Source organism: Microcebus murinus, chromosome 1 (assembly GCF_040939455.1).
Source record: "Microcebus murinus isolate Inina chromosome 1, M.murinus_Inina_mat1.0, whole genome shotgun sequence".
Taxonomy (NCBI): domain Eukaryota; kingdom Metazoa; phylum Chordata; class Mammalia; order Primates; family Cheirogaleidae; genus Microcebus; species Microcebus murinus.
Window position 1 is genome coordinate 146,897,603 of NC_134104.1, and position 23,692 is coordinate 146,921,294.

Sequence of the window (23,692 nt, forward strand, 5' to 3'; positions counted from 1 at the left end):
GGGCAGACGTGTTACCCTGCGAGGTAGGCCAGGGCAGGTGGTGGAATTATTTCCCATCAATGAGGGGGAACTGAGGACACAAGAGACCAAACCATGGCCCAAGGTCAAAGAGCCAGAAGCTGGGACTGCCACCTGCAGCCCTCTCCCCTCCCTGTCCAAGCCAGCCCAGGGCAGCAGAGCAAGGTGGCGTCTACCCAGATACACGTGAAATAGGAACCAGATCTGTGAGTTTTTCTCCATCTGTGCAATACTGGGGCCCTGTGAGGCTTCAAGGGACTTCCAGGAGACCTTGCAGCTCTGCTCGTAGTTACGTGCACGCTCCTGAAGGCAGCTGCTCCACGGCACCCCCACGAGCCAGTCATGGGGAGGGGATCGGCGGCAACCTCCCCTTGCTCTAAGGCGGTAACAGCCCCTCCCTCCTTTCTCTTCTCCACCTGCAGACCTGGCCCCAGTCTTGCAGAGCCCCGATGGGAACTGGGTGGCCCTGAAGGATGGTGCTCTGCCCCCCACCCGCCTGCTGGCCAAACCCAAGAGTGGGACGTTCCAGGCCCTGGAGGTGGCCTCCAGTGTGGCGTCCGCCTATGACGAGATGGGCTCCGACAGCGAGGAAGACTTCGACTGGAGTGAGGCCTTGAGCAAGCTGCGCCCGAAGTCCCGGGGCCTGCCCAGGAACCTGCAGCCTCAGCCCATGCAGGCCCAGGGCTGTGACCAAGGCCCCTTAGCCGCGTCCCCCTCCTCTGGGCTCTCCCCCAATCCCGAGGCCATGTGCTCTGACTCAGAGACCTCCTCGGCAGGCTCTTCCCGGGAGGCCGGGCGCAGGGCCAGACTGTCCTGGTTGCAGAGGAAGGCACCCAGGACCCCTGCAGCTGAGAAGATGCGCATACAGGGGGAGCTGGACGTGAACTTCAACCCCCAGGTGGCCAGCGGGGAGACCTCAGACAGCAGCGAGCCAGAGGAGGCCCTCCACGCTGCAGACCGCCGGGCCAGGAGGTGGAGGAGGGCCCGAGTGGGCTCGGAGGAGCCAAGCAAGGAGCCACTTTCCCCCAGCACCCATCAGGACCAGGACATACATCAGGTAACAGAACTGCATGCGTGCAAACGTGCACACACTTTTAAAGTAGGGTGCCCCCACGCAAGCACGAGTGGCATAAAGAGTCCTGGGATTCTCATCTTGGTTTTGCTGCTGAGTAGCTGAGTGACAGGTCACATCAACTCTCTGGGGCCCTGTGTCCTCCTCTTTGGAGAGGATAGCTTAGAATTCAAAGTGTGGTTTGCAAAGGGTGTCCCCCAGACCAGCAGCATCAATACCACCAGGGGACTCACTAGAAATGCAGATTCTCGGGCCCTGCCCCAGATCTGCCGAATCAGAAATTCTGAGGATGGGGCCGACTTGTGTCTATCACGACAAGCCCTCCTGCTGACTCTACCATGCACTGACGCGTAAGGGCCCACTGGGTCAGGGTTAAGGGTGAAGGATCTAGAGGAGGGGTCCTAAAACTTTTTAAACAGGGGGCCAGTTCACTGTCCCTCAGACCATTGGAGAGTGCGGCACACATTCCACACATGTGCACTGTGGGCCCGGGATGAGTCGGCTGCTAAGCAGGACAGGCAGTGGTGGCAAAAACACCCGGCGGGCCGGATAAATGTCCTCGGCGGGCCGCATGTGGCCCCCAGGCCATAGTTTGAGGACCCCTGATCTAGAGTCAGACTCACTTGGTTCAAATCCAACTCTGTGACCTTGGGCAAGGCATCTCTCTAGTTCTCAGTTTCCTTGTCTGTAAAATGAAGATGACACTAGGACCCACCTCGAAGGATGGCTCTGACAAGCGAATGAGATAATGTCATAAAGAGCTAAGCTCTGTCCTAGCTACAGCACAAGGGCTCAGTAAACATTATTTCAATATAGTAACTCAGGGCACAGTTTACTAACGTCCTGTGATTCTTTGTTGAAATCACACCCCTCCTCAGGATCCTCAGTGCCTCTGCCCACGTGGTTTAGTTCATGAACCCCCTTTGAAAATGTGATTAAAGCTAGGAATTCTCTTCATAGAAAAATGCACTTGTATATACACAGACATGCACACCTTGCTTACAATTTCAGACAGCTCATGGATTCCCAACAGATTAACTTTATTTTTATTTATTTATTTATTTATTTTTTAGATAGAGTCTTACTTTGTTGCCCAGGCTAGAGTGAGTGCCATGGCGTCAGCCTAGCTCACAGCAACCTCAATCTCCTGAGTGCAAGCAATCCTACTGCCTCAGCCTCCCGAGTAGCTGGGACTACAGGCACGTGACACCATGCCCGGCTAATTTTTTGTATATATATTTTTAGTTGGCCAAATAATTTCTTTCTATTTTTAGTAGAGACGGGGTCTTACTCAGGGTGGTTTTGAACTCCTAACCTCGAGCAATCCACCTACCTCGGCCTCCCAGAGTGCTAGGCAGATTAACTTTATATTCTCTAACTACTCCCTGCTCCTTCCCAGCCCCGTGCCTTTGACTGTGTGGTGGCCTAGCCCTCGCCCCTTCCAGTGAGAGCTGCACATTACTGTGGACCCCATACCAAACCTTGCGGAGGCCCCACTGGGCTCCCCATTGCAGTGTTTTCCTAACTCAGAAGTGACACATGTGGCCTGGAAAGTTTAAATAACCTCATATAAGCAGTGGATTGCAATATCTGAAGCTGAGAATCTTATGGAAAAATCTAGTTACATTGCCACTGCCTTTAGTAGGCATGTAGTCATGATCACATTACCATGAACTTGACTTTTTACGCTCCTGGAGAAACCGCACCCACTTCCTACAGGTGATTGCAGCTCCCACAGTACCTAGCTACCATGCCCTACACTCTTGGTTTGGGTTCCCCCAAAAGCAGGCTCTGAGTCAAGGAATCAGATCTAGGCAGTTTATGTGGGAGGAGATCCCAGGGACTCCAGGGAGAGAGAGGGAAGTGAGAAAGGCCAATTGAGGTAGGCCGCAGGCACCAGGGCTCAGTCCCACTCAGCCCCACCCTCTGACAAGCTAAGAATTCTCCCACCAGGGGACAGGGATCATTATCCATGGTTTCCCATCTCCCAGTGATTGAGGGTTGTCCTGACCCAGGTTGGGCCTCAATTCCATACACAGCCATGTTTGCTTAGGCGATACCTAGGAAATCTCTGAGGTGGAGAAGAAGGGAGACCTAGATTTGCAATGGGAAACTATCAGTGGGCCAGAAACTGTCACCCACAAGCTGGAACATCACCAGTGCCTGCCACAAGAAGGCCTCAGCCAGATTCCTGGTCCTGAGGCCACCATGAGTATAGCTGTGGGCTCAGAGGTCCTTATGTCCTGCCTGACCTGCTAATACGTTGCCTAGAAAAAGTCTTTTTATTTGGTCCAAGCTCTGATTTTCTCTACTGTAAAACAGATCATTAAAAATCTGCTTCATGGGGTTGTTATGATCATAGGATGAATATAAAAAGTTTGCTTCAACTGTGAATCATCATTATCTAGCTCCAGTGGAGACAGTTGTCCAGACACTTTGGGTGACTTACCTCAAGGTATATTCTTGAGGGTGGTCTGCGTGCCTAACTTGCAGATATAAAATGCCACATCTCCCAATCTATTAGGTCCCTTAAGCTTTCTATGTATTCTGGAGTGGCTTGAAAGTTCTCTTCTGGTGTTAAACTTTGCAAGGCATTGACAGGGAGAAGGCACGGACCAGCAGAAAGGCCCTGGGACCAGGGTTACCTCTGCCATCCTGGGAGCAACCTTGAGCAAGTGGCAGTGTCTTCTCCTCCCCACTAGGTGGGGCTGGTGCTACGCTTCCAGAGACATCAAAACCTGGCCCTGGGCATCCTCCCTTCCATTTGGTTTACCAGGGCAGTTCTCGACTCCCCCCAAAATAAAGAAAATAAAATTATATATTTAAATTATGAACTTTTATATTATATAAATAAATGATATAAAACAAACGTATATAGCATAATATTAAAAATATTACAACATACAGGTGCTGTCCCCCTTGACCACAATCCTAAATCCTTCTCACCTCCCCGCAAATGACTACAAGTGGATTTGGTGGGAATCCATACAGATCTTTAAGCATTCATGTACATGAAGTACTTTTGGAAATATAGTTCAGTAAATGTATTTTTTGTCTTAGCAAAATTGACATCCTGTTTTCCATATTCGTCCACCACTTTCTCCTAATAGTAAGTGACAGTGGTGTCGGTGCACACAGATCTATGTGTTCTGCCTACAAAAGATTGCATCGAGATGGGGTACCATGCGGGGACCATAGGGGTGGGAGCAGTCCATCCAGGGTGCGGGCAATGAGGGGGGGTGCATTTCCTGTAGAGAATTTTAAAATAAATCCAATACACGGCCATCTTTTATTATCACCTTGCACCGTGCCCGGACAATTCTAAGGAAAACTCATGATGACGTTCTCTTCCCCACTGGGTCAGGTGGCTTCCGGCACCTGCCTCTTGAGCCCCTTGGTTCACCACTGTTCCATAAGGATGAATATTTTAAGACTTATTCAGTGTTTTGCTATTATAAACAATGCCACAGAGAATATCATTGTGCAAAATGTCTTTAAACAAGAAGTGTAATTGCTAATTTGAAGAGTGTATGGGTCTTTAATTACAAAGTAGAATTGCCAAATTAATCAAAACTTCATAGCAATTTACATAGCCATTACAGTGTATGAGTATGTTCTCTCATGTTGTCAACAATAGTGTTGTCAGTCTGTTAAATTTTTGCCAATTTTATGTGAGAAAAAAAGTTTCATTTTAGCTAACATTTTTGTAATTACTACTGAGATTGAGCATTTTTTTCCATGTGTTTAAAGCTGTTTGCATTTTGTCTCCTGTGAAAGCCACATTTATATTTTTATCTATTTTATTGGACTATTTTTTCTTATTGATTTTTAGGAGTTTTATTTTATAATTATATTATGCATTTTATTTCTTTGATGGTTATACATGAAAATACTCTCTACTTGTCTATCATTTTTGCCTTAACTTTAAGTATATTCTACATACAAAAATGTTTGTTAATAATTTATCAACTATTTTGGTTATTCATTATTTATCAATATTTCCCTTATTATTTTTGCATATTGTGTTTAAGAAGGCCTTTAGTCCCCAAGGTCGTAAGAATTTTTTCAAATTTTTTCTAGTGCTTTGTAGTTTTGTGTTTTCCATTTAGTCCTTTAGTTCATCTGTATTTTACTTTTCTGGAAGATATGAGGTAAGAGCTAGCTTTCATTTTTTCAAATTAAGCATTTGTTACCAAATCATTATGAAATAATGCATTATTTATCTGCTGGTTTCAGATGCCCCTTTAATATACATTAACCTTCTTTTATTTACATGAGCCTGTTTTTTTACTTTCTATTTTCTTCCACTGATCTATAAGTCCCATGTATAGTAGTATATATGTACTTTATTTTAATTATAATAACTTCGAACTATATGTTGGTATCTTGGTGGGTGGTCTTCCCTTCACTGTTGTTGGTTTTGCTGATAATGTTACCATTTTCTGAAAGTGTCTTGGCTTTTCTCAGTCCCTTACTCAGATGATTTTTAAAATCTGCTATTCAAGTTACAAAAAACATCTATTCAAGTTTTGATTGGAATTGCACTAAATATATGTACTTACTTGGAAATGATTTATATGTTTATAATATTGAGCTTTCCCATCTAAGAAATATTATTATTTCCATTTATTTATTTTCAGTGAGGTTTTATAGATTTTTTTCAAAGCTCTTATACTTTTCTCATCAAGACAGATTCTTGCTCTGTTGTCCAAGCTAGAGTGTCGTGGCATCAACCTAGCTCACAGCAACCTTAAACTCCTGGGCTTAAGCAATCCTGCTGCCTCAAACTCCCAAGTAGCTGCATGCGCCACCATGCCCGGCTAATTTTTATATATATATTTTTTTAGTTGTCTAGCTAATTTCTTTCTATTTTTAGTAGAGATGGGGTCTCGCTCTTGTTCAGGCTGGTCTCAAACTCCTGACATCAAAGGGATCCTCCCACCTCGGCCTCTCAGAGTGGTAGGATTACAGGGACACTGATTTTCATAATCAGTGTTTCATATAAACTCTGTTCCAGTTACCACATTGATAGTTTCTCATGCATAGCATCACATAGACAAAGCTACCTTTCAGACAGCCGCTTCTTTTCTGCTTCCACCCACTGACTCAGAGATCATATCTGTCATCTTCTCTTACTGCTTTCCCACTGTGCTCTTTTCCTCAGCCTTCTCCGAGACCTTTTGAAGTTTGTCCTCCACATCACTTATTTGACTTCCCAATGTTAATTCTCCTGTTACCATCTTCAAATGCAAGTCTAATCCTGCTGCTATGTTTCCAATTTTTCTGCAGTCTTTTGTCTGATCAGTGTCTCCATTTCATCTTATCCTATAGTCTTTTAGTCTAAGTGCTTAGCCCTTAGAACTTTTTACACCTCTTCATTGAAACTTCATATTATTATTCCCTAATAAGGATGTGAAACTGGCTATCAGACATTGTGTCTTGGTTGCTGGTAAAATTCACGGAACACCTTCAGGTTAACTTTGGTTTCCTTTGCTCTGCAGTAGTTTTCCATGAGTTCCATGATAGCCTTGTCTATTAATAGTTCATGAATGAGGATAATGCTATCTCCACCCCCATTGTTTGCCAATATCTACCATATTTGAATCATTTCCACTCTGCTAGCTTAAACTAAGCAAGAGGCGTTTCCTACTTTTATTGCTTTGCTCTGTGTCTCTTTCTTCAGATGTCTAAGAACCTACACACAGTGCTGAATATGCATTGAATGAATGAATGAATGAATGGAAAACAACAAACACCCTTGTACACTTTGCATGGTTTTTGTAGTCTCTGCCCTAGGATTATGCTTAATGACTACACCACCTATGATGCAGCATGGTAGCATGGCTAGTCTTCCTTCTATCCACCTAAATGTTTTTTGGGGTAGGTACATTTTCCAAGTAGCTATAAAACAGGGAGGCACTGAGGAGTAAGGCTGATGGTTGGATGCTTAGAAAGTCCCACCAACACAATAGAAGGCTCAGCTGTTGTGCTTTTGTTTGTTTTTTTTGTTTTATGGTGAGCATTTATCTTACACTTCTGGACCAAGGTCTGCGGTTAAGAGAATACCAACAGGAGGGTCAACAATTCTTCTGACTACTCAGAAGAGGGAGCGGATGGGTCTCCCAGTGGATTTTTTTCAGTCCATTTCCATGGACCTTGTATTTAATTAAAAATTTTTCCTATTCATTGACTGGCAACAAGCTGACTTCCATGGCTTTTAAGCTTTGTGAGTTTTCATCTTTTTCTGTATCTTCCCACGCAATTTTGGTGGAAAATTTGTATGAGAGATGTTTGCCAGATGCCATTTTAAAATGGAAACCTGCTGATTAATTTTTTGTTGATTGAGACTTGAGGATTGCAGGAGGCTGCTATTTTAGTTTCCTCTAGTGTTTCATTTTTGGTTGTACTCATTAGTGAAACTTGTTTCCTTGGAATAAATTTGCCCCTGTCTAGCATTCGAGGTCCTAATTATTCTTTAAAAATATATTAAGTTTCTTGCCATATTGAGATGCTACCAATTCTTTATAACTAATAATCTGTAAATATTCTCCTATTTAATATGTTTATGCCTTGCTCCAGAAATAATTTTAAATGGTTTACATAAATATGAACAGGAGAAAAATAAAGTAGGACAAAGGTAAAACCAGGGTAGGAAGATAAGTTGAAACCAGGAGTAATGTTAGTTCACAAAATGGATGCAATGAGGTCTTAATCCTAGGCTAGAGATCCCAAAAATTTGGCTCTGAGTTTCTAGAATACAATAGAAGGAGGGTGAAATCGGCAGTTTCCCAAGTCGTGGAAGCTCCCATAGAACAATCAACCTCTTCTTTAAAGGATGCCACTTTTGGAGCTGAGATCCAAGAGAAGTTTATCTTGTGGATCCTTGTGGAAAGGATCCAGAATACAGCACCCTCTGCTATAAACTGCTTCCAGTGAATGCATATTTTGGGGGCCGCTTCTCATGTCACTCATGGTGTTGACTAGCACATCCTAGCAGGCACAGTTCAGTCGAGTTGGGGGATATGTAGAGGAGGGATGGCTGCATCTCCAAGCCCTGTTTCATGAGTATTATGGAACTCTGAGTTCAGGGAATGCTCTCTGACAAGTGCTCGAGAGACTATGCATGTTGGGAGAACGCCGAGTTGGGGATAGTAGAGACACCCCTCTCCCCCGTGAACACTGAGGCTCCCAACAGGCACACCTGCCTCTGAAGTGTGCCAAGATCATGTCCCAAGGAAAGGCCTTAAAATCTGCCCAAAATTTGTATTTTAATTCGCTCCAGTACACAGACCAAGGAGCAATCATTCGCCTCTACCCCTCAATCCTCTACCACTGATTTCCAAATATTTTTAGACGTGGAGCCTCTGTGTAAATGAAATCTAAAGAGAAGGTAAACAGCAATATGGCTGAAAGCAGAGCTGCTCCAGCCGAGGTAAGGCTGCCCCCACCCCTCGCCTCTTTCTCCCACTTCCACAGCAGCCTAAGCGAGCACAAAAAAATAACCTGGAACTCAGCAGAAGAAAAATCACGGTCAAGTTTCTGCCAAGTGATTCCCTGGGGGCATGAGAATTGCTTGAGGGGCCTTCCAAGATAAACTGGTTGCAGAGAACATGTCTGGAAAGCAAAACACTTGCTGAATAACAGTGTTTCTTAAATATTAATATAATACATATATATATTGCCATGGGCCCTTTTGAAAATCTAATGAATATGCTAGGTTTTCTGACAAAGGAGGGAAAAATATGAATAGACACAACAAAGTTTTGTTGTGAGGGAGGTTTTAGAGCCTGGGAAGCCTCTCTGTATAGGATTTTTAAACAGGAGTCTTGTGGCTATTAAGGATCATCCACTACAAATGGTTACTTTAGTATTATAGGAGTTAAATTCTTTTGGGCCTCCTTTGGGGCAGATCTTAAATAGCAGGGCTATCATTAAAGCCTTTATTTACATGTAGCAATAAAACCACGTCAACTCCAAGAAAGAAAACGTTGAGCTCTCTATTCCATATGGGAGGGACCCAAACCCAGCTTACGCAAAAAGGACAGCAACGCATTAGAAGCCAATGAAAAAAAGGGGGGTCTAGAACACTCCTCAGTCCATCCATCCCAGCCCCCACCCCGAACGTCCTCCCATGGCTGCCAGGAAACCCTCCCTGCTGATTCTGACTCTCAGGCTGGCTCGAGGCCCAGGTTCTGAGTCACACCCAAGTTCATGGGTCGCTCAGAAGAATCTTCCCCCATCACAACCCAAAGGCAAAGAAAAAACATGGATGAAACCCACTGTTAGTGTTGCTTTGTTTCTGACAGATTTCTGCTCAAAGTGACAGACCAATTGTGGTCAGTATGAAAATAAGTCTTAAATGCTGCCTGTTCCTCATGTAAACATTGGCCTGAAAAGCCCAGGCTAGCAATTTTCCAGATACTTTGTATGGGATTGTCACAATTCTGGGGGATAAGTTGCTTCCCTTTCAACAAATGGCATAGTCTAATTCCATCAGATAGGAGACTAGAAAGGGAAAAAACGCGTCATTTTCTCAGTGACCTGCCTGAGTCACCGTCCAACACACTGCATATGCTTAGTGTTCGGGTGAAGTTGTTTTGATGTTCAGGGTCACTTTGAAGTAGAACATATTCTTCAGGCTGGAGATTCAGCAGCACCCTTCTGTTCTCTCAATTCTGAGTTCCCAGCAGGCTCTAAATACCAACCTCTTTTCTCCTCCTCTCTCTGAATTCAGCTGGAAGTTTCCCATTCCCTGTTGAAGTAATGTTACAGCGACTGGCCAGGGAAAGAACCGAGCAGCACACAGAGAGTGAGAATCAGCCTTTATTTCACCAGTGGGCTCAGAGGGGCATGCCGCCAAATGCTGAGCACGGCTTCCTTGTTCTTCTCCTGTTTTATACATTCTGTGGGGTTACACATAACCAATCAGCTTTCAGCATGAGGTTTGTCCAATCAGCGGTGGGATTCAAAAGCAACCAATCAGTAGCAGGATTGAAAGAGCACCCAATCAGCAATAAGCATACATATATATCCAATCAGCAGCGGGCTATGCATATGTGGCACCTCCTCTGGGGCTGCAGGGACTTTTCCCCATCAGTAACATGTACCCATTTCTTACTGCCTGTCTTACTAGGAAGTAGATTTATCAATATTTCTTAGTGCTTAGGGGACATGGATCCCTTGTGAAAATCTGATGCAAACCAGGAACGCCACTCCCCCTAGAAAAGTGTCCCTACAAACCAAAGTTTGCAAACAATGCCAGGGATCCACAGAGCCCCATCCGTGGAGGCCATGTTAGTCAAGATCCCGACTTAGCATTTATTGTCCCAGTTATCATGGAGATGGACATTAAAATCAGCACATGAGAAAAGAAAATGTTTGTTTATAACATAGGGCAGGGATTGCTTAACACTTTGCAGGCTGAAAACAACTATTTTCTCTGGAGATGTAAATATTTGTTAATCTATTTGATAAGTATTATATGGACAAATATTACTAAGTTATTTTTGAAGTTCTGGTGGCTTTTAATAATGATGAGTCCAGTTATGCTTCTGGTATCACATCTCCTGGGAGTCAGATCTGTGTGCATATGATTAGAGATTTCTGTGAACTCTAGGACCAACATTTAGCGTTAACATGATTCTTGCCACTCAACTAAACTTGACATATGTCTTGATAATTTTTAGGATTCCATTCTTTAAGACTTGCTCAGGTATCACCTGTTCTAATTTCCCTTCCTGACAGCATCCATCTCAACCAACCAGGTGAGGGTCCCTCCTCTGAGTCTCATCAAACCCTTGCAAGAATGTATTTTCCCTAGTGTCACAGTGATCTGATTAGATGTTCCTCTCTCCACTGCACTGTGAACTCAGGAAGGAAGGAAGGCAGGAAGAGTGTCATTCACCCGTGAGCCCCAGTGGCCAGCACAAGGCTGGGCACATAGTAGGTGCTCAAAACCTGCTTGCTGAATATGAACTGAATCACACCAATTCTTCATAATTTCCCATGTGCTAAATAAATAGATGTGAAACATGGACTGATCATGTTAAGCGCATGTCATCTTTTGGATGAACCATTTTAGCCATATCAATTGGTGTTTCGCAGTCTGTATATTCTAGGAATAATTAGGCCAAAGCTAACGCAAAGCAAACTAGAGTTAAGATGAATTGACAGTTCAACATGTTAAATCTATTGAGTGGAGAGGATAAGGGAACGTCAGCAGGTATGATTTTGCAGCCAGTTGCTGACTTCCTGGCTAATTTAGTGCATACAAACAGTAGCAGAAAAATTATTAATACTTGCTAGATAAAGCCCCATTTCTTAGGCTGATGTTTAACCCTCTGCAGTCTGACCTATGCCTGATTTCTCCATACCAGCCCTCCCCACTTCTGGGCCTTAGTCTTCTAATAATGCCAGATGGTTTCATGTACCTGGGTCTTATTGGTCCTGCTGCTTCCTCATCAAAAATGCCTGTCCTCTGACTACATATTAAAATGTTTCTCATCTTTCGAGAACCTGCTTAGAGGCCATTCTTCCTGTGGATTGTCCCCACCTCCCAGGCAAAGGGATTCCTTCTTCTCAAGCATGCTGGGAGCACGGGGTACTTCTGCCCTCATTATTGATTCTCACTCAGGACCAGGAAAAATAAGTCATTTCCAATAGATTCTTTTAATAATTCAGTCATTTTTTTTTCATTTCTATTTCCTTATAATCACCTTTGGATAGGCATCTGCCTTCAGAATTTATCCGATTACAAACTATATCAAGTAAATTTGATGCACAAACATAAAGGATGAAAGATCCTGTCACACATCTTTTTAGCAGATAGGATAGTCCAGATTCTCGTTGCATAATATTGCATGATAAAGCCCTTCCTGTGTAATGACTAACTGGATGAAAATACCGTCTTTCTTTTTTATTATCAATATTATTAATAATATTTGTCATCAGTTCTTGAGTTTGAGAAAATTAACCCTAGGACACTGTCATCTGAGGACTCTTCATCTGAGATTTCACTAATACAATCAATTTCACCATCACTATTAGAATCTAGAGAGCTGTTTTCCTCTTTGAGTGCATCTTCTGAGTCATCTAATAATTGTGAAATGTTCTCTGTCAGTTTTCTTCTCATTGCCATTATGAGTTTTGAATTTGCAATTGTGTGCAGTGAAAGCTAAAAGCAGATTCAAAATGATGATGATTTATTTCACTATTGAATCATCCTTCTAGACAATTCCATTATTTGATTTACTATTATAGTCTCTTTTAGCATAATTGGGAATAATTGGTGAGTAATAATGTAAAATAATTCCCAGATGATGAAATAGCGATCAGAACCCTCCACCCCCCCATACACACATACTCATCTTTCCACTTGACCACTGTGAAAAGTTAGTACGTACCCAACCTATCTTCATCCCCCCTGTTGGTTATTGGTTACAGGAATACAGTTAGATAAAAGGAATAACTTCTAATGTTCAATAGCACAATAGGGTGACTACAATTAACAATGTATTGTATATTTCAAAATGGCTAGATTTTGGAATGTTCCCAACACAAAGAAATAGTAAATGTTTGAGGTGATGGATCTCCCATTTACCCTGATTTGATCTTTACACATCGTATGCATGTATCAGAATATCACATGTACCCCATAAATTTGTACAATTATGTATCAATTTTTTTTAAGTTTGTATGTAAAGGTTTAGATGCAGGGGTCCTCAAACTTTTTAAACAGGGGGCCAGTTCACTGTCCCTCAGACGTTGGAGAGTCATTGGATTGGAGAGTGCGGCGCACATTCCACACATGAGCACTGTGGGCCCGGGACAAGTTGGCTGCTAAGCAGGACAGGCAGCGGCGGCAAAAACACCCAGCGGGCTGGATAAATGTCCTCGGCCAGCCGCGTATGGCCCCAGGCCGTAGTTAGAGGACACCTGGTTGAGTGTCTCCTCCATTAGGGGCTGACGGGGGCAGGAGCCAGCCAGGTTTGGCGTCAGCACTTAGCACAGTGCTGCAGTCGGGGGAGCTCAGTGAGTATTCTGTAAATGAAAAAAAACTGAATGAGTTCAAGCACTTTTCTGAGTGCAGATGCTCAGCTGCCCGAACCCTTTAACAAAGTGTTAAAATGCATGCATCTGAGAAAGTAAAAGTAAAAATCTACCGGAAGAGAGAGCAGACCAGGTAAGACTGTCTTGGACTATCTGTTCCTTTACGCAGAGGTTGTTGGGAAGAAGCAGCATCATGACTGTGGCAGAGGGGTCCTCACCTTGTGACTCTGGCTGTCGTTTAGGTGCTGGGTGATGTGCCGGAGGCTGACATCAGCAGTGGGGCTCGGCACCCCCGGACTCCCACAGACACCACGGAGGAGAAACTGAGAAACAGGTTGTATGAGTTAGCGATGAAAATGAGTGAAAAGGAGACTTCTTCAGGGGAGGATCAGGAGTCCGAACCCAAGACGGAATCTGAGAACCAGAAGGAAAGTCTGTCCTCTGAGGACAACAGCCAGAGCGTCCAGGAAGAGCTGAAGAAGGTAAGGGCCGTGACACCACCTGGGGATGGTTTGCGCTTCTGCAGCTGGGGTGTTGGGGAAAGGTTCTCTGTCTCTGCACAGAAGTGCTGGGTCCCCAAAACGCTCTCTCTGAAATGCCCATTCCTGTGCACTTGGGAGAGCCCACGAGAACCCTTCTTGATCCTGCTGGATGGTACAATCAGGAAATAGTACCATATGTACCGGAAGGCTCCAAGACCTCTTGTCTCCTTCTGCTATCCTTATCAAGGTAGCTCCCTGCTTCACGTCTGTTAATACCCTTGATCTCTCTCATTGGTCAAGAGCAGTGTTATGTCCCACCCCATTAACTCCCTGAAGAATTTTGCCCATAATCTGAGGTCATCTAGCCAGTCCCTCTTTTAATCAATAATGAGGCATTTGTCCATAGGGTCTTTGTGTTCAAAGTGGCCTTCTAGATTGTTTATGTCTGCAGTTTTCAGATTTGGGGTTGCTTATTTGTTTTAGCCTCAGAATCCTTTCCTTATATGGAATCCCAGTGTTTCAAACAAACAAACAAACAAAAAGCATTGATGTCTTAAGGTCCCCAAAGCCCCAACCACTGCCCCTTGTCTTCTCCTGTCCCTAGGTGGTCCCTGGGTTCAAGGGACACAGTTTTTACCTCTGGCAGAAAGGAATCTCACAGCCCCTTACCCCGTCAGTGCTCTGCCCACTGTCCTCTGGCATGTGCCTGGGTTTCCTCTGCAGCTTCTCTAAGCACATTTGTGCTATACTTGTCACTTCAGAGTCAGGACATCCCTACCTGCCTCCAGTGGAAAGGAAAAAACTAAGATTTGTTGAGTGCCCCTCTGTGCCTGGTGCTGCACATATGTTAATTAGCTCATTAAGTAACCCTTTCAAATAGATGCTGCTTATTTTTGCAGATGAGCAAACTGAAGCTGAGCCATTAAAGTTCTTAACCCGAGGCTCACAGCTAGTAAGTTTCAGAGCGGAGGAGGCTGCATCACCAACCTGCTTGGCCTCAAATCACAGGATTCTTCCTTTACAATGAGCTGCCTCTTCTGGAGCTCAGATAAGGTTTTGTCTGCCAATATCTAGATTTCTTTGCACTTGCGATACACTGGGTATGAAAGATTCAATTTCATCTTTGATGCTGGCAGAGAAAAACCTATATACACTATACAAGCGAACAAGTTCATGCACCAGTGAGCGAGCCCCCTTCGTGTGCTCAGCAGCTGAGCTGGGGTATTGCACAGCAGCCAGGCCAAAGGGAAGTGGGGCTGTCGTCCATAGGAATGAGCCCCTGAACCTTCCAACACCTTGGACTCTGCCTTTTACGTGTCCCCGTCCCAGCCTCCACAACCATCGTGTCCTCGCTCATAAATCTTTCCCCTGGCGTGTCTGTGGGTTGGAGAGTGCAGCTTGGTCTCCACAGGCAGCTCTCACTGGGGTGTAGACTCCAGCTTGCTCTTTCCTTAGTGGTAAAGGGCTCTGTTACTTGAACTGATGCTGCATTATAGTCACATTTGTATGCTAGAGCTGAAAGCCAGATGGTAACTGAAGAATATCACATTATTTCTTACAATGGCTCTATGTCCTGCCAGCTTTGCTGCCTGGTGGTCCCAAGGCTCCAAAAACTCATGCTGTCCCAGCGGCATGCCAGGCTGTGATGAGTCACTCACTGCCACCCCTCATCAGTCTCCAGGGAGCAGCCTTGTGGGGGCACAGACATCACCTGCATGTCCTCTCCCAGGCAGAATGTGAGCAGGGAAAGGAGGAGCCACTGGGAAAAATCCTGGGGACTCGGACAAGCTCCCCATCCTGACCCACACCCTCACTGAGCAGGAAATTAAGAGGCTTGCCTTTATTCAGACTCCCAAATGCATCAGCTTCTGAAGTTTCAAGTCTTGCTCCCCCAACCTACCATGAATCGATGAATTAAATATTCAACCGGATATCTGTTTTTGCATGTAAAAATCCATATAGCAAACAAAAAAGATAACATATTTTCCCCATAAGGCAGGGACTACTCTGGTTAAAGGAAAACAGAAATAAAGGTTTACATGCTGAATATTATTTTAAAACAGAAGGGTATAGAGATAAGTTTTAGAGTTTGAAATACAACCATGCAGCTTGCAAACTCTGTGGACTTTAGTTAATGTCTTAACTCGCTGCCACTCCTTAGAACAAGCCAATGTCATTTCTTGCCTGCTTACTCTACCCTGCCTCCTAACCGGTCTCTTGTCCCTCCAGGCCCTTCCTGCCACCACCTTTCTGCACCACCCCCCAGTCCTTTCTGCACTCAGCAGCCCCAGCTGCCCTGCAGTCCCTGTGCATGCTCCCAGCATGTTGACAGGCTCACATCTATCTTGGTTGTTAATTGATCTCTAGGACCCAGCCCAGGTTTTCATTGTTGATTGAATAAATACATTCTGGCCTCATTTGCAAAGTGGGGATAATCATACCCCTTTATAGAGTTGTGAGGATTGAATTATGTAGTGTAGGGTTTAGCACATAGCAGGTGCCCAGCAAATCTTAATTATTGTATCCCTTTTAACAATCTCAAGGAAAACAAACTTCACTGTCATGAAATAACATCCATCTGCTGGTACCGAAGGAACAGCGTGGCGCCAATTCCCAATCAACACTTGCAGTGTCAAACTGTAGTTCTGTAACCACATTTGGTGCTCCTTCATGCTGTGCAGAATGCAAGTAGGGAAACAAGGCATCAGACCCCCAGGTTGTCATCTTCAGGATCCGAGTAACTTTGACATCCTCATGATCCAACCACTATTGGTTGGTCTAACACACACACATGCATGTGCACACACACACACACACACATGTACACATACACGTACACACACCCTTTGATTGGGGAGTGGATCTGGACTAATGTGACTATTCTAGAAACTGCTCCTGCTCCATCCCTGTCTCTTTACTTTGGTAGTGCACACTGGCCCCAATCGAACTGCATGAGGGCCTTCTCCAAGCAGCAGGAGCTCCTCTTTCTGTGCAAGAGACCAGCTGGAAGTACTGAAGAAATAGCACTCCCAGGAGCAGCCGTAACCAGTGACTGATGGGAAGGGTGTAAATATCCCAGCTCCTTTGCCCCCAGTTGGTGTGGTTACTCTGAGGCACTAGCCATGCATCGACTTCCCAATTTGCCCAGCAGATTTAGCTCCCGCAGTGATAAATGGCTTGATAAAGCAGGCTTTACTGACTCCCTTTCTTTCCCTGTCTCTCACTTCCCTGTTCCTCTGCCACTATTTCCTGCAATTGCCTCCCAAATAAACCACATGCACGCAAATCCTTGTTTCAGGATCAGCTTCGGTGTGGGGGTGGGGGGTAGCCCAGACTAAGAAGTAACCGAACAGGAGAAAATGTAGCATTCCCAAATCACAAGTGCTCACTTCAGTATTGTGAATAAGCAGTGAGAAAATCCAGACAGCAAAGGGCTTCTGATGGCCCTTATCCCACCCAGAAGCCTCACACCAGACAGAGCGGAGCTCAGCCAGGGCCTCCACCACTGTCTCTGCTGTCCGGGAGCCAGAGCAGAGGAAGGTGTGTACACCCACCCATAGACACAGTGACAACAGTGGCAGTTCAGTGTCCTTAGTAGAACATCCCATCTAGGAACTGAGCCTTCAGAATCCTGTCCAGCTGCAGAAGAGCCATTTTTACTTTCTCTTGATTGGATTCAGACCTTTGATGTAGACAAAGTAATCCCTACAGTTAGGTTAACTGTCTCCCTTGGACTGGATATTTGGATATTTCAGAGCGGAGGAGGCTGCATCACCAACCTGCTTGGCCTCAAGTCACAGGATTCTTCCTTTACAATGAGCTGCCTCTTCTGGAGCTCAGATAAGGTTTTGTCTGCCGATATCTAGATTTCTTTGCACTTGCGATACACTGGGTATGAAAGATTCAATTTCATCTTTGATGCTGGCAGAGAAAAACCTATATACACTATACAAGCGAACAAGTTCATGCACGGATGAGTAAGCCACCATCGTGTGCTCAGCAGCTGAGCTGGGGTATTGCACAGCAGCCAGGCCAAAGGGAAGTGGGGCTGTCGTCCATAGGATTGAGCCCCCGGACCCTCCAACACCTTGGACTCTGCCTTTTACGAGTCCCTGTCCCAGCTTCCACAGCCATCGTGTCCTCGCCCATAAATCTTTCCCCTGGCGTGTCTGTGGGTTGGAGAGTGCAGCTTGGTCTCCACAGGTAGCTCTCACTGGGGTGTAGACTCCAGCTTGCTGGACTCTTTTAAGAATGGTCAATGCCATCCGAATTTTAACTAGCTGATGAGTGAGCCTGGGACCAATCCAAAAGCCTCTTGGGAGCTAGCTTCCCAAAGGGTCTTGTTCCTTCTTTAAGTAGCAACTTGGTTCCTCCAGACCTGTGGTCAGCCTTCCAAACCACGTGGTCCTCAGAGCCGTGGAAGGAGCACTTGCTTCTCCTCTATCATTGTGCAGGTGGCCATGCTCATGGTTCTGGAGGAAAGTCCTGGCTGAAGTGATTCTTTTTGTCTTTAGGGATGCAGATGCTGCCCCCCCCCCCAAAAAAAAAAACATGCAAGAAGGGCCAAGGATTCCTGGCCTGAGTCTGGAGACAACATACAGGGGCCAAGTCTCCCACAAACCCCCTAATCTTTCCAGGTCTGGAGCAGCAATTCCCAAGGTCCCTTCTAGCTCCAAAATTCCAAGGTTCTAGATATGTGACAGATTAAATAGGTTTTTGTTTCTCAATGTAAGTACCATTTACAATACTATTTATATGACAAGAGATGTCCTGTATGTCAAACTTCTGAAACATGAGTGTTTATTGAAGGCCCAAATCAGCGAATTCTTTCACTGTAGTCAAATTGGTACACACAGTGTCCTTAGAGCATTTTTATTTAAAGTGTCTTTGTTTATTATCACAAGCAGCTGAACCATTGTGCTTTATTTTTACAAGGAAGTCACCAACCAGCAAACATCGCCCATACTTATAGTTTTATAGAATGAGTCTCATCAAAGTACTGGGACTTCTCTAAACAAATAAATGTTTTTCCCCCAAAACAAGAGATTAGTTTGTGCATCTTTTAATGGCTGCTTCCCAATTACTAAAGTTAGGCCGCATGGAAACACGATGCTAGTCAATGGTGAAGGAGACAGATTTATTGACTGTTGTCTGAGAAAACCCAGAGCCTTGGGTTTCTCAAGTTTAATGTGCTTGTGAAAAAAATTTTGTTGATGTCATGGTGTTAACATAAAATCAGGTATTATTGTCCACATGTGTCTCACATAAAATAACTCACCATTCACATGAGGATACGGTGCCTTTCATCTCAGGGAGCATTTTATTCCGGAAGAGTGTCTTCATCTTCACTTGTTGCTAGAGTGAATGTAGTATTAGACACTGACTTGTAATTTCCAAGCTATACTGATTTCAGTAGGCCTTATGGCTATCGGAGAATTAACACCTCTTTTCCAACTTTCTATTTAAATGCTGCCCTAGGAAAAAAGAGAAGCTTTAGCTGTCCACTTAGAGCTACAGCTCTTATCCACAGTGCTTGAACAGGTGAGGAGGTTTCATTTCACTCATGCTCTCTCTGGCACCATTCATTCCTACAGCTGTGTTCTGTGGGGTGGGGAGCCTGCCAGGCAGAGTTCTAGGAGGTCTCCTGGATCACAGGGCCTTCGGTAGAATAGCTTCCTCTCTAGAGAAAAGATGAACTGAGTACTAGAGAAAGATGGTCCAGAACTCCAATGCACCCATTCCTTCAAGCCTCTGTAAAATGCAGGTGTTACCTGGAAGGCCAGGAAAAAGATATCACCCCAGCCACAGCAGTAGAATGAGACACAGGACAGATATGGTTTGAAGAGAGAAAAGCAGAATTGCTCTCTAGAAGGTTGTGAGTATAAAGGTCTTAAAAGCAAGGTACTAGTTCAGAGCACTCACTCCAGGGAAGCCCAAAAGTAAGATGCCCTGGAGAAGCAGGACCATGGGTGGGGAGAGGGGAGAGGAAGCAAGATACTGTGTGTCTGAAGCTCTACAGAATAGGAGAGATTGCACTCTTGGAAAACATTTCTGGGTGGCAACTAGAGATGAAAAAAATATGTATACCAGTCTGTCCTACCAACACAAATACCAAAATCCTAAAGAAAAGACTAGCAAACTGGATTTTTCAATATTAAGAGAATCACACATCACAACTAATATATTTTTTTCTGAGAATGCAAAATAAAGTGAATACCAGGAACCCCCACAGTTATAACAAATCATTTAGTAAGTACTCTTTTTTCAAAGCACATAATAATCTCAACTGATGTCAAAATGGCTCTTGGAAACAATCAGCATATATTCCATTGGGGGAGAAAATCTCTCAGTGGAATAGAAAGATACTTCCATAGTATAATAAAAAATAGGCATTTCAAAACACCACAACTAAATCCTAGATTTTTTTTTCTGGATGATAACTCATTTTAAATGTCAAAAAACATCATGAATATCATAATATTTCATTATTGATCAAAGAAATACATGGCAAAGAGATTAGTTTATAAATGCTTTTATATAAATATGTATTTTGTTAAACTAGCATGCACATGTTTAAAAAATAAAAAATATATGGTTTTAAGATTTGTTTTAAATTATGAGTGAATAATAGATAACTATTTGGAAAATATTGATTGTTTCTAAAGAAGTAAATGAGCAAAACTGATTCTAAAAGAATTATAAAACCTGAACAGACCGTAGAAGAAATTGCCAAAGTGGTCAAAGAATTATTCCTCAGAAAGAAGCTAGTCTCAGGTACCTTTGGCAATGAAATCTACCAATGAAATTAAACATTCATGGTGCTAATTATTCCCATACTATTTAAAGTATTCTTGAGCATTTTTAAAAAATGAAAAACATTCCAGTTCATTTTATTTAATTAAGGCCTAGGTCTAAATCCAATGCAAAAATTACACACCACCAAAAATTCACATAATAACTTGTGAACAAACATTCAAAAATCCCCAATGTGTTAGCAGATTGTTTTCAACTACATATTAAAATAATAATTTACAGTGGCCAAGTAGGATTCAGTCTAGGAATGTAATAATATCAATTTCAAGAAATCTGTTAACATTTTTCATTATATTTACAGGTAAGGAGAGGAAAACATGCTTATTTCATTAAATTCTTAGCTTGATGTCTGACATATAGTAAGAAATTCATAAATACTGAATGAAGAATAAATTCTAAGATAACAGCTAATAAAGTTGAACAACTGTTTCTGATAAAATAGGAAGATAAAAACTTCACAGCAGCGGCTGGTAGCTTTTTGTGGGTTGCAGACCTTTCAATGAATTTGATAAACGTTATGAACCCTCTCTCCATAAAGTGTAAAAAATTAAAATAATTTGAGTGGAATTGGAGAGTCACCGATCACATGAAGCCCATCTGTACACCCCAAGTTAAAAAATAATTATTGACAAAAAAGAAGAAAAAGATGTCTTCTGTTATTTTATTATTCAACATCGGTTTGGCATTCTCACCAATGCAATAAGACAGGAAATAAAAGTTACCAATATTGAGTAGAAGAAAGAATTGCAATGATGTATTACTGCCTTTAGACTTCTGAATTAAGATAATAAAATCAACTAAAAAGATTGTTAGAAATAATGAGTTTGGCAGAGTAACCTATCACAAAAGAGTAATACACAAGCAAAGACTTCCTATGTACCAGCAATAACCTCTCAGAAAATGTAAAGAGAAAATCCTATTTACAGTAGCAACAAAAGTATACACAGTGTTGAACACTTGGCATACAACCCAACAACCTCACTCTTAGGTATTTACCAAATAGAAATGAAGACCTATATCCACATACACAGACACACACACACACACACAGACGATGGATTGAGAATGTTTATAACAGCTCTGTTCACAATCACCAAAAACCAGAAACAACCCCAATGCCCATCAATTGGTAAATGGACACACTGTTACATTCATGCAATGGAATACTACATGGAAATAAAAAGAAATGAATCACTTAGGGTGCAATGACATTGAGAATCTTAAAAGCTTTATGCTGAGTCCAAAAAAAGATTCTAAAGGTTATGTATTGCCCATTTATATGACATTCCAGAAAAGGAAAAACTATAGGAGCAAGAAACATATCAGTGGTTGCAAGATAATGGGGTGGGGGGAAGATTGATATAAAGTGAGACAGAAGACAGTTTTTTTTAGTGTGATAGAATTATTCTATATCTTGATTTGGTGGTAGTTACACAACTCCACGCATTTGTCAAAATTCGTAGAGCTATATGCCTTTAAAGGTTGAATTTTATTGTGTAAGACACACAGTAAGTTCAAGAAAATTTCAACCATAATAAGAGCAGTCCTAACACTGGACTAAGCAAACAGATTAATGAAACATAATAGAAAATACAGAAAGCAATGTAAATATAATATGACATGACAACAGTACATTTAATGTCAGTGGAAAAAGATTAAGATAGATTAAACAAATTATGCAGTACAAGCTGCTTAATCATTTGAGAAAAACTAAATCCATACATCATACCACATACAAGAATAAATTCTCAATTGGCAGGAGTTTAAAATGTTAAGTACAAGAACCTATATAATTATTAGAATAAATTATAGATGAATATTTTATAGCAGAACAAAAGCCAGAAAACTTAAAAGACTAAAATATTAATACATAGTTGTATAAAAATTAAGAACCTATGTTCATCAACAAAACCCATACAATTAGAGGCAAAACAGTAATTAAGAGGACACATTGCCTAAAGATATAACGAAGAATTAGTATCTTTATAACACCAATGTATAAAGAGTAATAAACATAAGCAGGTAAGTCACCAAAAAAGAGACTGTAAATGGTCAATAAGCATATGAAAAAATATTTAACTTCAATTATATTACAATTTTTATTTCACACCTAGCTCAGAACCTGCCATATGGTTGGCACATTGATTTTTTTTTTTTACTCAATGACTATTCAGTGTCACAATGTGCCCAGCACTATTGAAGCACTGGAAAAATGGCCAAGAACAGGGTGAAGTTTATAATTTGCTCAGACAATCAATAAGGATGCAAATTAAAATAATGAGATGCCACTTTGGCCTAACAAATTGGATGATTAAAAAGAATGATAGTGTTGGCAACAGTTCAGAAAAACAGGCGGTGTACTGCCCATAAAATAGTAGGAGCATGTATTAGAACTTGGTAACCCAAAGCAATTGAAGAGTGTACACCGTTTGATCCAGCAATTGTACTTTCAATCATTTATCCTAAGGAAAAACTGAACAAGCAGCCAAGGGTTTATGACAATGCAGTTTATCAAGCACTGTACAGAGACATTGGAAACAGCCCAAGTGTCCAATAATAAGGGATTCTTGGAGAAATGAGGGGATGAGGTCCAGATGACAGATGGGATGTAGGCACTGGAATAGCTAAGATAGATCGGTCCAGTTTCCAGTAGGTGGGTAAATTTAATATCAGGAAGTTGAGGACGTTTTGCTTTATGTCCTATATTTTGTTTTGGTTTTGTTTGTTTTTTTACCTCCATCCATCTGTCTGTCCGTATCTCTTTCTGAGGCAAGTTTTTCTTCTGAAAGTGAGGAGATAGTGGAATTGGAGTTTCGGGATTGGAAAGAGAGTTTGAAATAGCTATTGCATAGAATGTGAAGAATACAACGGAGAGAAATAAGAAGTCCCCAGGCAGCACCAAAGACCTAGATGAGATCAAATCATGAACATTTACCTTAAGTATAAAGAGCCTGTAAAAGAATACAGCAACCTTGAATGCAATTAAATGCAAAATAAAAAATCCATTCTATTCAAAGAAAACGTCTATTCCTAACAGGTATATTCATAAATTCACATCATTTGGCATAACTACACAGTATGGCTCAAGTGGTTTGGGGATTTACAGTAGAACTCCCCATTTTAGAGGTTTCTAGTTTAGCTACTATTTTTTTTTCAAAATATTAAGAAGGTACAAATGTTTTTGGTTACATGGATCACTTTTGTAATGCTTGTGTCACAGCTATAGGTGTGCCCATCACCCAAATAATGTTCATTGTAC

The 23,692-nt window shown here is 42.6% G+C and overlaps 2 protein-coding genes across 7 annotated transcripts in view; both read left to right on the top strand.

Moving 5' to 3' along the window:
* MYRIP (myosin VIIA and Rab interacting protein) overlaps positions 1-23,692 on the top strand; it is a 334,798-nt gene that overhangs the window by 270,968 nt on the left and 40,138 nt on the right. For 3 of the 5 annotated variants that reach the window (XM_020285059.2, XM_076006566.1, XM_012770198.3), the window contains 3 exons: positions 441-1,075; positions 13,381-13,620; positions 19,099-19,161. In XM_020285059.2, coding sequence (XP_020140648.2) covers positions 441-1,075; positions 13,381-13,620; positions 19,099-19,161 — 938 coding nt within the window. The remainder of the gene's footprint in view (positions 1-440; positions 1,076-13,380; positions 13,621-19,098; positions 19,162-23,692) is intronic. The other 2 variants (XM_020285128.2, XM_012770201.3) reach the window with 1 other exon arrangement.
* The window catches only part of RPL14 (ribosomal protein L14), a 301,323-nt gene that overhangs the window by 71,013 nt on the left and 206,618 nt on the right, over positions 1-23,692 (top strand). The gene's annotated exons all lie outside the window — the stretch shown is intronic.